We start from the raw sequence: 14,088 nt of genomic DNA on the forward strand, positions 1-14,088 counted from the left end.
CCCCGGCTCCTCGCTGATGCCCGCCGCTCGCCCGCCCGCCAGCAAGAGGGGGAAGACCCAGGGAAGGTTCCTTCGGCCGCCCAGCAGCTGATCTGCTCGGTAGCGCAGCAGCAGCGAGGAGCCGAATCGGGGTTTCCCCTTTGCGTGGGCACCATCTACGCATGCGCGGCCATAGAAAAAAGGGCGCGCATGCGCAGATGGTGTTTTTACTTCCGCAACCCTACATCGCGAAAAATCGATTATCGCAAGGGGTCTTGGAACGGAACCCTCGCGATAATAGAGGGATCACTGTATATCATTTTTGTCGAATCACCCTTACCTTGTAAAGCTGATACAAGAGGTGAGGTTGTAGCCTAGAGACTAAGGCCACTGCCTTACAAGGCAGAGCCCCAGGTTCAAATCCCAGTAAGGGTGTGGCTACCTGATGAGGGCAAATAAACCCAAAATAGATTTATAGTCATACATGATCGAAACATTTAAGGGTTAAATAAGGTTCAGGAGGGAAGTGTTTTTAATAGGAAAGTGAACACAAGAACAAAGGGACACAATCTGAAGTTAGTTGGGGGAAAGATCAAAGGCAACATGAGAAAATATTATTTTACTGAAAGAGTAGTAGATCCTTGGAACAAACTTCCAGCAGACGTGGTTGGCAAATCCACAGTAACTGAATTTAAACATGCCTGGGATAAACATAGATCCATTGTAAGATAAAATACAGGAAATAGTATAAGGGCAGACTAGACGGACCATGTGGGGTGTTTTCTGCCTTCAGTCTTCTATGTTTCTATGTTTCCTTTTCATTATCAGCAAAAATATGTTACATACATACGTATGTATGTATATATGTATGTATGTATGTTTGTGTATATACATGTGTGTGTGCATGTGTGTGTATGTCACATGTTTTTGCTGAATTTGAAAATTAAGGGAGACTAGGATAGATCTATCTATATATAAATTAATTAACAGGGACCAGAGTTGCATTCAAGAAATGGAAGACAGTTCCATCATCTTTGCCAATCAGACCTCGGAAGATTCTTTCAGCAGAAATTCTAAAGGAAGCGAAGGGAACTTTTGCACGCTTCCCCCTGGGACATACAGCAGCAGTTGTGTCAATGACACGAGCAACGGAACAAGGGACAATGGAAACCAGGCCTCGCTCTTACGTTGCTGCGATGAAAACGGGGACCATACCAACGCGAACGATTCTAGCAGTGATGTAGACTCAAATGAGGAGAGATCTTCACCCCAGCCTTGTACGGTAAATACAAATTACATTCCGGCACTTCTGCGGAACAGTTTTAAGCACAACTTTGTAAATGCAGAACCCGTCTTTCATTCTGAAATGTCATTCCTTCGTGGGATGGCATCTGAATGGGGAGCTGTTCTATCCAGGCCTATGCAGCTTGAAAACAGGGCCGGGAAAGGCGGGGAGAAGCCTCTGTGGGGCCTCTCTAGGAATCTCCTGGGAGGAAACAGGGCCGGAAAAGGCGGGGAGAAGCCTCTGTGGGGCCTCTCTAGGAATCTCCTGGGAGGAAACAGGGCCGGAAAAGGCAGGGAGAAGCCTCTGTGGAGTCTCTCCAGGAATCTCCTGGGAGGAAACAGGGCCGGAAAAGGCGAGGAGGAGCCTCTGTGGGGCCTCTCTAGGATCTCCTGGGAGGAAACAGGCCCGGAAAAGGCAGGGAAGAGCCTCCGTGGGGCCGCTCTAGGAATCTCCTGGGAGGAAACGGCCGGAAAAGGCGGAGAGAAACCTCTGTGGGGCCTCTCTAGGAATCTGGGAGGAAACAGGGCCGGAAAAGGCGGGGAGAAGCCTCCGTGGGGCCTCTCTAGGAATCTCCTGGGAGGAAACAGGGACAGAAAAGGCAGGGAGAAGCCTCCGTGGGGCCTCTCTAGGAATCTCCTTGGAGGAAACAGGGCCAGAAAAGGCAGGGAGAAGCCTCCGTGGGGCCTCTCTAGGAATCTCCTGGGAGGAAACAGGGCCAGAAAAGGCGGGGAGAAGCCTCCATGGGGCCTCTCTAGGAATCTCCTGGGAGGACACAGGGCCTCCACCCTCCCTGTGGTTTCCCCAATCACACGCATTATTTGCTTTACATTGATTCCTATGGGGAAAATTGCTCCTTCTTACGAACTTTTCTACTTAAGAACCTGATCACGGAACGAATTAAGTTAGTAAGTAGAGGTGCCACTCAACCTCCCTCTTTCCTTCTTTAGACCGAATATCACCTGATGCTTCACATACAGATGCAACTGTGTGAGACCTCCTTGTGCGACTGGATTGCCGCCAGAAATGACTCCTCTCTGAGAGCATCCGATGCCTGGAGTAAGTCTTAAAGCCTAAGCATCTCTTTCTGGGGAACAAAATGCTTGCTTGCTTCTCTTTAAAAACCAAAACAATGTATTTTAACACAATCTCGTAAACAAGCTGTTATAAAGACATTGCAGCACTGCCCATGCAAAAACTGTTGTTTTTTTTTAAATGTTTTTAAAAGATCCTTATCATCATATCGAGAAACACTGGACCTTAAAGATTTTCCAGGAGCTGCTAGAAGGCGTGTACTATATCCACACTAATGGAGTCATGCACCGGGACATTAAAGTAAGTCAAATACTCCCTCCAAGCCCTACTGGCAGGAGCAGGTTATTATTATTATTATTATTATTATTATTATTATTATTATTATTATTATTATATTCCTTCCTTCCTTCCTTCATTCATTCATTCATTCATTCATTCATTTATTAGATTTGTATGCTGCCCCTCTCCGTAGACTCGGGGCGGCTCACAGCAATAATAAACAATATATAACAAACCTAATAATTTAAGAGAAACACTAAAAAACCCATTATTAAAAGCAAACATACACACAAACATACCGTACATAAACTGTATAGTCCCGGGGGGAGATGTTTCAATTCCCCCATGCCTGACGGCAGAGGTGGGTTTTGAAGAGTTTACGAAAGGCGAGGAGGGTGGGGGGCAGTTCTAATCTCCCGGGGGAGCTGGTTCCAGAGGGTCGGGGCCGCCACAGAGAAGGCTTTTCCCCTGGGTCTTGCCAAATGGCATTGTTTAGTTGACGGGACCCGGAGAAGGCCAACTCTGTGGGACCTAATCAGTCGCTGGGATTTGTGCGGCAGAATAATAATAATAATAATAATAATAATAATTATTATTATTATTATTATTATTATTATTATTATTATTATTATTATTTAGACTTGTATGCCGCCCTTCTCTGAAGACTCGGGGTGGCTAACAGGGTACAATACAAAAACAAACTACAAGCTAAGATCCCACTACATTAAAAAATAGTCAAACAACTCAGTCACATCCACACGTAACATTTAATGGTCCGTGGGGGGGGGGGGGGAGCATGATTTAGCTGCCCCCTGCCTGGCAACATAGGTGGAGTCTTAAGAGTCTTGTGAAAGGCGAGAAGGGTGGTGGCAATGCGAATCTCTGGAGGGAGCTGATTCCAGAGGGCCGGGGCCGCCACAGAGAAGGCTCTTCCCCTAGGCCTCACCAGATGACATTATCTGGTTGATGGGACGTGGAGACGGCCAACTCTGTGGGACCTAATTGGCCACTGGGATTTGTGCGGCAGAAGGCGGTCCCGTAAGTAATCTGGTCTGGTGCCATGTAGGGCTTTACCTGTGGGTACCTGTTGCGAGTGCTCCTTGTCCACCCCAGGTCATGTCAGATTCTGAGGAGGATGGGCCAGGCCCCACTGGACACCCTGGGCCAGGGGGGTTGCCAGCTGAAGCAGAGAGCGAGGGTGAGGGAGAAAGTGACCTGAGTGAACCTGAGGAACCACTAGAAGGGCTGATATGACAATGGGGTAAGTGGTCCTAGTCAGAGGATGAGGAAGATATGAGAGTGGAAAGCCTAGAGAAGAAGCTGGTAACTACAGGCCAGTTAGCTTGACATCAGTTATACAGTGATCCCTCGATTTTCGTGGGGGTTACGTTCCAAGACCTCCCGCGAAAATCGATTTTCCGCGATATAGCGGCGCAGAAGTAAAAACACCATTTTTGGCTATGGACAGCCAAAAACTACCCCCACGCACCCTTTTTCAAGGCAGCACAAGGAGCCGGGCTTGAAATTAGGCAGGGAGCGACGAAAGTGCGGAAGCCGACAAAGATTGCTTTGAATGTCGGCTGCCCCCGCCCCCCCCAGCACTCGCCCGCCCGCCGTTCGCCCGTCATTCACCCGGCCACCCGCCGTTCGCCCGGCCGCTTGCTTGCCGCTCGCCTGTTCGCCCGGCCGCCGTTCGCCCGGTCACCCACCGTTTTCCCACCCGCTCGCTCACCGCTCGAGAGCAAGAGGGGGAGAGATAGAGAAAGAGAGAGAAGGAAAGAAAGAAAGAGATGAGAGAGGGAGGAAGAGAGTGTGAGAGAGGAAGAAGCAAGATAGAGAGAGAGAGAAAGAAAGATGAGAAAGGAAGGAAGAGAGTGAGAGAGAGGAAGAAAGAGAGAGAGAGAAGAGTGCAAGGAAGAGAGAGAGAAATGATAGAAAAAAGGGGAGAAAAAAGAGAAATGAGAAAATGATTGAAGCAGAGAATGACAGGAAAGAAAGAGAAAGAGACAGAGAAGTGACTCTTGGTGATGATGTATGACGTCATCGGATGGGAAAAACCGTGGTATAGCAAAAAAACCGTGGAGTATTTTTTAATTAATATTTTTTGAAAAACCGTGGTATAGCGTTTCGCGAAGTTTGAAGCCGCGAAAATTGAGGGATCACTGTAGTTAAAATGATGGAGACTCTACTCAAAAAGAGGATAAATCAGCACCTAAAAAACAATAACTTATTGGACCCAAATCAGCATGGCTTTACTGAAGGCAAATTGTGTCAGACTAATCTCATTGATTTCTCTGACTATGTCACAAAGGTGTTGGATGAAGGTGGTGCCATGGATATTGCCTATCTGGACTTCAGCAAAGCCTTTGATACGGTTCCACATAAAGAGCTGATAGATAAATTAGTGAAAATTGGACTTAATCCCTGGATAGTTCAGTGGATTTCAAGATGGCTGAAGCGTAGACATCAGAGAGTTATTGTTAATGGCGAGTATTCTGAGCAGAGACAGGTTACAAGCGGTGTGCCACAAGGGTCTGTTCTGGGTCCTATTCTTTTTAATATGTTTGTGAGTGACATAGGGGAAGGTTTGGTAGGGAAGGTTTGCCTATTTGCCGATGACTCTAAAGTGTGCAATAGGGTTGATATTCCTGGAGGCGTCTGTAATATGGTAAATGATTTAGCTTTACTAGATAAACGGTCAAAGCAATGGAAACTGCAGTTTAATGTTTCCAAATGTAAAATAATGCACTTGGGGAAAAGGAATCCTCAATCTGAGTATTGTATTGGCAGTTCTGTGTTAGCAAAAACTTCAGAAGAAAAGGATTTAGGGGGAGTGATTTCTGACAGTCTCAAAATGGGTGAGCAGTGTGGTCGGGCGGTAGGAAAAGCAAGTAGAATGCTTGGCTGCATAGCTAGAGGTATAACAAGCAGGAAGAGGGAGATCATGATCCCGCTATATAGAATGCTGGTGAGACCACATTTGGAGTACTGTGTTCAGTTCTGGAGACCTCACCTACAAAAAGATATTGACAAAATTGAACGGGTCCAAAGACGGGCTACAAGAATGGTGGAAGGTCTTAAGCATAAAACGTATCAGGAAAGACTTAATGAACTCAATCTGTATAGTCTGGAGGACAGAAGGAAAAGGGGGGACATGATCGAAACATTTAAATATGTTAAAGGGTTAAATAAGGTTCAGGAGGGAAGTGTTTTTAATAGGAAAGTGAACACAAGAACAAGGGGACACAATCTGAAGTTAGTTGGGGGAAAGATCAAAAACAACATGAGAAAATATTATTTTACTGAAAGAGTAGTAGATCCTTGGAACAAACTTCTAGCAGACGTGGTTGGTAAATCCACAGTAACTGAATTTAAACATGCCTGGGATAAACATATATCCATTGTAAGATAAAATACAGGAAATAGTATAAGGGCAGACTAGATGGACCATGAGGTCTTTTTCTGCCGTCAGTCTTCTTTCTATGTTTCTAAGCCAGTGGATTGACCTTCACTATAGGAGATTATTGAGAAGGTGATGGATTGTGCAGAGATGGAAGGAGGATTGGGGCTGTTATAAAATATAGGAGAATTTCTATAATTGGCAAAGAGAAAGAAAGAAAGGATAAAAGTAAAGAAACTATACAGAAAGACAGCTTATTAAAATTCAAAGCTGTAGAAAAGTAAGCAAATATTATGAACTTGTTGTTAAGGATACCTGGAGAAGATTGAAGCACTATGGCCTAAATGAATAGATTCGACTAGAAAAGAAGCAATTTAAAAATTGTATTAGTTAACAGCATTTAAAAAATACACATAAGAAATTTGAGTAATTATTCTTGTCCAGAGGTCAATTGTATTGGAGGCGGCATTGGATGGATCATGAATACCAAAGTTAAAAGAAATAATTATTGTAACGTATTTCAAGATTGATGGTAGGTTAATTTGCATATGTGATGTTGTGGTTAGCTCTGGCCCAGCTCCTGCCCCAAGGACTGTGGATGTGGGGGAGACATCCACATGCTGCAGGCCTGTTTCCCCCCCCCCCCGGTGGAATCTGCTGATGAAGGCTCCTCTGACCAAGAAGACATGAGTGACAGGGAGGAGGAAAGTGTGGCAGACAGCTCAGAAGGAGATCAATTATCTAGCTCCTCCTTGGATTCGGAACAAGAGTTAATGATACAGCCACGCGTGCGGAGAGCGATGCATAGGCAACAACAACTGAGAGATTATTATCAAAGAAAATGAGGCCACCTGTGGTTGGGTGGGGCTGTGGTCATTAGTGAGGCTGCTATAAAGAGCAGCCTGTGGGTTTGGCCATTGTGGAGGATTATCTGATCGTTGTGTTTCGTGACTGCTTTACTGACTTTGATCTTTTGTGTGCTGATTTTCCCCCGCTTGGAAACTAAACCAGAGCAAAGTGTGTTTCACTTTGTGAAAGAAGGAGGACTGTGAATTGCCTCACAGCTGCAAGCTAAGTATCTCAGAACTGATAAGGGACTTGTACAAATTACGAGTTTGTTTGGAGACGAGTGCTCTTTGCTATACCAAAAGAGGGCTTGGTTCAAGTGAATTTTCAGTATAAAGAACATTGTTTTGAATTTTCAAATGTGTGTGTCTGAAATTTGTTCCTGTGAATTTTTGGGAGAATTCTACCAGAGAGCCCGACAGAACATGTGATGGGAGTGAAAAATAAAAAAAAATCTTGCCTAAAGAGAAAAAGAAAAAAGAAAAAAGAGGAAAAATTTCCAATCACATCCACTGGTTCTTAATTTGTATCTAACCCTTACAGCAGGGATCAAGATTATATCAATTCAAAGGGGGGGAAACCAAATAATGTGTCCCAAATTATAACAGTTCCTTTTAATAGGTAAATAAAAAAACAAAAAAAGATTTAAAAAGAAGGGAAAGAGAGAAAAAAAGAAAGAGACAACTTTTCTCAGTCGAAAATCCTTTCGACGATTTCCGAGGCGTACGAAAATGGTTGGCTCGCGTAGACGGAGTGCCAGAGTTCGACGGGCATCGCCTCTTTGAGCCAGTCTCTCGACTTCCCTCCGTAGACCTTCCGGATGTTGAATTTGCAAATGTCCTGTAAGGACCACACTTGTGAAGACGCTTGGAGGAGGACCTCCTTCAACGGCTCCCAGTTGGGGTCATCCAGCAGTCGGGGTAGACGACCCTCCGCGTTGGTGAGGTTCAACGGGTAGGATAGGCTTAGCAGCTTCCAGAGAAGGCTGGCCTTCTTCAGCTTGGCGGCTTTCTCCAGGAACAGGAAAAGGCACGACTCCGCTCGCGACGTTAAGGCGTTCACCTCCGCCCCGTGGTTGAGGAGGAGGTCAATAATGTCTTCCCGGCCGTTTCGGCAAGCGTGGTGAAGGGCTTCCTGGCCTTTCGAGTCTTTCATGCGCACGTCGGCACCGTTCGTCAGTAGAAGCTCCACGCAGCGCCCGCCGGCGGCTAGGACCACCCCGGCCTTGCACGATGAAGTGTGGACGGCCAGATGGAGCGGGGTCTCTCGGGTCACCGGAGTGGTGGCGTTGACCTGGGCCCCGCAGCAGAGTAACACCCGAACGGCTTCGTGGTTGAGGGTTTGGCAAGCGAGGTGAAGAGCGGTTTGGCTGGCGTGCATCCGATCGTCTATTCTCGCCCCCCGCTTCAGCAGGGCGGGGATTAGGTGGTGACACCCGATGGTTACGGCCAGATGGACAGGGTGGGGATCGTGGCAGCCAGCCGCGTCGCTGGGCATGTCCTTGACGCTCTTCTTTGCTTCGATGGGAAGTTGCTTGCTGTCGTTCCTTTCTTCCGTTCTACGGCAGCTCTCCGTGGGCCATTCTGAATTAAGGGGACTAAACGGGCAGGGATAAAATAATTATTTAGAAACATAGAAGATTGACGGCAGAAAAAGACCTCATGGTCCGTTCAGTCTGCCCTTTGCCTGCAGACAACACACAACACAGGTACACGTCATGCTGGACTTACAATGATTTATTTAGCGACCGTTCAAAGTTAAAACTAGCCTGAAAAAAGTAACATAGAAACATACAAGATTGACGGCAGAAAAAGGACCTCATGGTCCATCTAGTCTGCCCTTATACTATTTCCTGTATTTTATCTTAGGATGGAGATATGTTTATCCCAGGCATGTTTAAATTCAGTGACTGTGGATTTACCAACCACGTCTGCTGGAAGTTTGTTCCAAGCATTTACTACTCTTTCAGTCAAATAATATTTTCTCACGTTGCTTCTGATCTTTCCCCCCAACTAACCTCAGATTGTGCCCCCTTGTTCTTGGGTTCGCTTTCCTATTAAAAACACTTCCCTCCTGGACCTTATTTAACCCTTTGACATATTTAAATGTTTTGATCCTGTCCCCCCTTTCCCTTCTGTCCTCCAGACTCTACAGACTGAGTTCATGAAGTCTTTCCTGATATGTTTTATGCTTAAGACCTTCCCCCATTTTTGTAGCCTGTCTTTGGACCCCTTCAATTTGATCAATATCTTTTTGTAGGTGAGGTCTCCGGAACTGAACACAGTATTCCAAATGTGATCTCACCAGCGCTCTAGACAGCGGGATCACAATCTCCCTCTTCCTGCTTGTTATTCCTCTAGCTATGCAGCCAAGCATTCTACTCGCTTTCCTTACCTATCAACCTAGCAGGGCCTCCGGGGGGGGGGGGGCAAGGGAAGCTGTTTTCGCTCTCCCCAGGCATTGAATTAAGTGTGTGGGCACTCACGCATGCCTGATAGTGCGCGCCCATGCTCTTTTGACCCCCAAGAAAAAAAAGGTTTGCCATCACTGGCCTAAGCAATAAGTTAGATTGACTGGCATTTAAAAGTGTGGTCCTAATTCTTTGCATCCCCTAGTTCTTGCCGTATTCTAACATTTGGTAAAATATTACCTCTGTTCAGGATTTGTATTGTCTTGCAGAAGTCTCCCTTTTTTCTTTTGACAGTTGGGAACAAAATATATATATATAAAAGTCATAATTTGGCAGCATGTAAGCTAATAGAGCAATTTAACATATTTAATATGTTAAAGCATCTGCTACTTTTTCAGTCAAATAATATTTTGTCATATTGCTTTTGATGTTTCCCCCAACTAACCTCAGATTGTGCCTCCTTGTTCTTGGGTTCACTTTCCTATTAAAAACACTTCCCTTTAACGTATTTAAACGTTTTGATCGTGTCCCCCCTTTCCCTTCTGTCCCTCCGACTCTACAAATTGAGTTCATGAAGTCTTTCCTGATACGTTTTATGCTTAAGACCTTCCACCATTTTTGTAGCCCGTCTTTGGACCCGTTCAATTTCATCCATATCTTTTTGTAGGTGAGGTCTCCAGAACTGAACACAGTATTCCAAATATGGTCTCACCAGCGTTCTATACAGCGGGATCACAGTCTCCCTCTTATGCCGCCAAGCATTCTACTTGGGAATTAGAATTAAGAATTAAGTCACACTTAACTTAAAATTCTAAGAGTTGGTCAATGGAGCTTAACTTTTAATTACTGTAGACATGCATCAGATTGTACAGTCGTTCTACAGTTTGTCAAAATGCTCAGGTAAAAAAAAATCACATTTTAAAGAGCTTTGGACACGCTGCATAAAATTCTTATGTATAGGTCGTCCTCGACTAACAACAGTTTCTTTAGTGACAGTTCAAAATTAAAAACAGCAGCAAAAAAAGTGACTTGTGACCATTTTTACGACCAAAAATGAGCAGAATTCGGACAATTTGGTAAGGGACTCCAAATGGTTGCAGTTTTGTGTTCTTCTGTATGTGAGGTGGGTGGGTAGGTGATCTCCTTTTGCAACCTTTATTTATTTATTTATTGGATTGATATGCCACCCCTCTCCGAAAACTCTTTCAACCTTCTTTCAGCTGTGGCGAGGGGGGCGTTTGCCCAGGTTCGCCTGGTACACCAGTTGCTCACAGTCACTCATGCCCTCATCACCTCGAGGTTCGACTACTGTAACGCTCTCTACATGGGGCTACCTTTGAAGAGTGTTCGGAAACTTCAGATTGTGTAGAATGCAGCTACGAGAGCAATCATGGGCTTTCCCAAATATGCCCATGTTACTCCAACACTCCGCAGTCTGCATTGGTTGCCAATCAGTTTCCGGTCACAATTCAAAGTGTTGGTCATTACCTATAAAGCCCTTCATGGCACCGGACCAGGATATCTGCGAGACTGCCTTCTCCCGCACAAATCCCACAATTCAAAGTGTTGGTCATTACCTATAAAGCCCTTCATGGCACCGGACCAGGATATCTGCGAGACTGCCTTCTCCCGCACAAATCCCAGCGGCCAGTTAGGTCCCAGAGTTGACCTTCTCTGTGTCCCGTCGACTAAACAATGCCGTCTGGTAGGACCCAGGGGAAGAGCCTTCTCTGTGGCGGCTCTGACCCTCTGGAATCAGCTCCCTCCAGAGATTAGAACTGCCCCCACCCTCCTTGCCTTTCGTAAACTCCTTAAAACCCACCTCTGCCGTCAGGCATGGGGGAATTGAAACATCTCCCCCGGGCCTATACAGTTTATGTATGGTATGTTTGTGTGTATGTTTGCTTTTAATAATGGGGTTTTTAGTGTTTCTCTTAAATTTTTAGGTTTGTTATATATTGTTTATTATTGCTGTGAGCCGCCCCGAGTCTACGGAGAGGGGCGGCATACAAATCAAGTCAAATCAAATCAAATCAAATCAATATAATAATAATATCTCCCCCTGCCTATGTAGTTTTATGCATGATATGACTGTATGTATGTTTTTTATATTGGGGTTCCTTGCTTTTTAGACTTTTTAAATGTACTATTGTTATTTTAGATTCTAATTATTAGATTTGTCATTATGTATTGTCTTTATCACTGTTGTGAGCCGCCCCGAGTCTACGGAGAGGGGTGGCATACAAATCTAATAAATAATAATAATAATTGCAAGCAAAGTCAGTTAAATGACTGTGACTAACTTAACAACTGCAGCAATTTGTGCCACAAATTAACTTGTTGAATTCTGTGGCGCGAAAGGTCGAAAACGGTGAGAAAAATACACCCTTAAGCCATGTTGCACTTAGCAATAGAAACATGGGACTCCATGGTCGCCATAAACCAAGGACCGCCTGCATTCTCACGTTTTAAATTCTATTTTAAGTCTTTTTTAAAAAAAATTAGATTGAGCAGGGAAGATGGCTTACCTGGCAGATAACCGTTTGGTAAACCGAGTGGGACGGCAGTAACTCTTGAAGCATCGCCGTGTCATTGGTCATGATTGCGTCGATTAACCTTGTGTCCGTCGTTTCGCTTTCCCATTTGCGGGGGCGTCTTATCAAATTACCCATATTAAGGTGGGGGGGAAACGGGTGGTTTTGAGCATGGAGAAAACGCAGTTGGGAACTTTACGTTTGAAGCCATTCTTCCTTTGTGACAATGGTGCTTGGTTCTGGAACTAGCTAGGAGACGATCTCATTGGTTTATAAGCTTCCAGGCCAGCAATGAGAGAGAGAGATTTGCATAGCGTCCACCAAGAGGTCATATTCAACTCGGGCTGACATCTCCGCTTGTTGGAGAGCTACTAGACAAGGTTTTAAGGCTTATGGGGAGGGTCAGCCTCTGCATTTCTTCTTCATTCAATGAGATACCGCGCTGGTGAGACCCATTTTTGGTATACAGTGTTCCCTCGATTTTCGCGGGGGATGCGTTCCGAGACCGCCCGCGAAAGTCGAATTTCCGCGAAGTAGACATGCGGAAGTAAATACACCATTTTTGGCTATGAACAGTAGTATCACACACCTTCCCTTAACACTTTAAACCCCTAAATTATAATTTCCCATTCCCTTAACAGCCATTTATTCACCATTACTACTGGTATTCACCATTGAATAAGACACTTAGTGATCCTGATATTTATAAACGTAATTATTTATTAACAATATTTTTTTTTTTGTTATTTGCAAAAATTATTAGTTTGCCGATGATGTATGATGTCACCGGGTGGAAAAAAACGTGGTATAGAAAAAAAGACGCGAAGTATTTTTTAATTAATATTTTTTGAAACAACCGTGGTATAGGCTATTCGCGAAGTTCGAACCCAAGAAAATTGAGGGAACACTGTACTGTGTTCAGTTCTGGAGACCTCACCTACAAAAAGATATGGATAAAATTGAACGGGCTACAAATATGGTGGAAGGTCTCAAGCATAAAACTTATCAGGAAAGACTTCATGAACTCAATCTGTGTAGCCCGGAGGACAGAAGGGAAAGGGGGGGACATGATCGAAACATTTAAATTGTTAAAGGGTTAAATAAGGCTCAGGAGGGAAGTGTTTTTAATAGGAAAGGGAACCCAAGAACAAGGGGGCACAATCTGAGGTTAGTTGGGGGAAAGATCAGAAGCAACGTGAGAAAATATTATTTTATCGAAAGAGTAGTAGATGCTTGGAACAAACTTCCAGCAGACGTGGTTGGTAAAGCCACAAGAACTGAATTGAAACGTGCCATATATCCATCCTAAGATAAAATACAGGAAATAGTATAAGGGCAGACTGGATGGACCAGGAGGTCTTTTTCTGCCGTCAATCTTCTATGTTTCTCTGAGCTTGCTTCTTTTCTTAACAGACGTTTCATTATCCCACTAGGTAACCTCATCAGTGTATTGGTTTTGTTTTCACAGCCTCAAAATATCTTTCTGCAAGGACCAAACCACCATGTGAAAATAGGGGACTTTGGGCTAGCCTGTAGAGATATTATAGAGGAAGATGCACTCCAGCTGCTAAGTGCAGAGAATAATTATGGTAATGATTCCCCTATAATAGTGCTTTGGTGTTTGATTTGCAATGCTTGGTTTTTATTCTTTAAATGCTAACATTCTCCCTTCTGTTTTGGTGCAGAGTTCATCCATACTTCTGGAGTGGGCACTTGCCTGTATGCTTCACCTGAACAACTCCAGGGTTCTCATTATGATTTCAAGGTACATTCAAGGTTCCATCTTTTAAAGGGCTTTAAAGGTTAAAACCAACACTTTGAATTGTATTCGGAGACATGTTGGCAACCAGTGCAGCATACGGAGTGTTGGTGAAACATGGGGGTTTTATATTTCTTTCTCTTTTAATATTAGATTTGCTGCAATGTTATATTGTCTTTGATTATTGTTGTGAGCCGCCCCGAGTCTTCGGAGAGGGGCGGCGTACAAATCTAATAAATTATTATTAAGGGGAAGAGCCTTCTCTGTGGCGGCCCCGGCCCTCTTGAACCAACTCCCCCCTGATATCAGAGTTGCCCCCACCCTCCTTGCCTTTCGTAAGCTCCTTGAAACCCACCTCTGTCATCAGGCATGGGGGAATTGAAATATTCCCTTCCCCCTAGGCTTATAAAAAAAAATTATGCATGGTATGTCTGTATGTATGATTGGTTTCTTAAATTGGGGTTTCTTTTTTAAATTAACTTAAATATTAGATTTGTTTATATTGTTTTATTACTGTTGTTAGCCGCCCCGAGTCTACGGAGAGGGGCGGCATACAAATTTGAT

At 44.5% G+C, this 14,088-nt stretch overlaps 2 protein-coding genes across 3 annotated transcripts in view; one reads left to right on the forward strand and one right to left on the reverse strand.

Moving 5' to 3' along the window:
* The window catches only part of EIF2AK1 (eukaryotic translation initiation factor 2 alpha kinase 1), a 32,713-nt gene that overhangs the window by 16,870 nt on the left and 1,755 nt on the right, over positions 1 to 14,088 (forward strand). For both annotated transcript variants that reach the window (XM_070761210.1, XM_070761212.1), the window contains exons 9-13: positions 970 to 1,261; positions 2,212 to 2,320; positions 2,490 to 2,596; positions 13,234 to 13,354; positions 13,451 to 13,530. In XM_070761210.1, the coding sequence (XP_070617311.1) occupies positions 970 to 1,261; positions 2,212 to 2,320; positions 2,490 to 2,596; positions 13,234 to 13,354; positions 13,451 to 13,530 (709 nt within the window). The remainder of the gene's footprint in view (positions 1 to 969; positions 1,262 to 2,211; positions 2,321 to 2,489; positions 2,597 to 13,233; positions 13,355 to 13,450; positions 13,531 to 14,088) is intronic.
* On the reverse strand, positions 7,512 to 11,903 carry ANKRD61 (ankyrin repeat domain 61). Its single transcript, XM_070761910.1, has 3 exons — positions 11,760 to 11,903; positions 9,472 to 9,515; positions 7,512 to 8,418 (listed from the first exon to the last, which is right to left on the reverse strand). The coding sequence occupies exons 1-3, from the start codon at positions 11,901 to 11,903 to the stop codon at positions 7,512 to 7,514; spliced, it is 1,095 nt and encodes a 364-aa protein (XP_070618011.1).

Source organism: Erythrolamprus reginae, chromosome 9, assembly GCF_031021105.1.
Source record: "Erythrolamprus reginae isolate rEryReg1 chromosome 9, rEryReg1.hap1, whole genome shotgun sequence".
Taxonomy (NCBI): Eukaryota; Metazoa; Chordata; class Lepidosauria; order Squamata; family Dipsadidae; genus Erythrolamprus; species Erythrolamprus reginae.

Coding starts and splice junctions, on each gene's coding strand:
- ANKRD61 (XM_070761910.1), bottom strand. CDS start 11,903: ATGGGTAATTTGATAAGACGCCCCCGCAAATGGGAAAGCGAAACGACG. Junction 9,516..11,759: donor ACCAAACGGTTATCTGCCAG/GTAAGCCATCTT, acceptor AACTGTCAAAAG/AAAAAAGGGAGACTTCTGCA. Junction 8,419..9,471: donor AATACAAATCCTGAACAGAG/GTAATATTTTAC, acceptor CTGCCCGTTTAG/TCCCCTTAATTCAGAATGGC.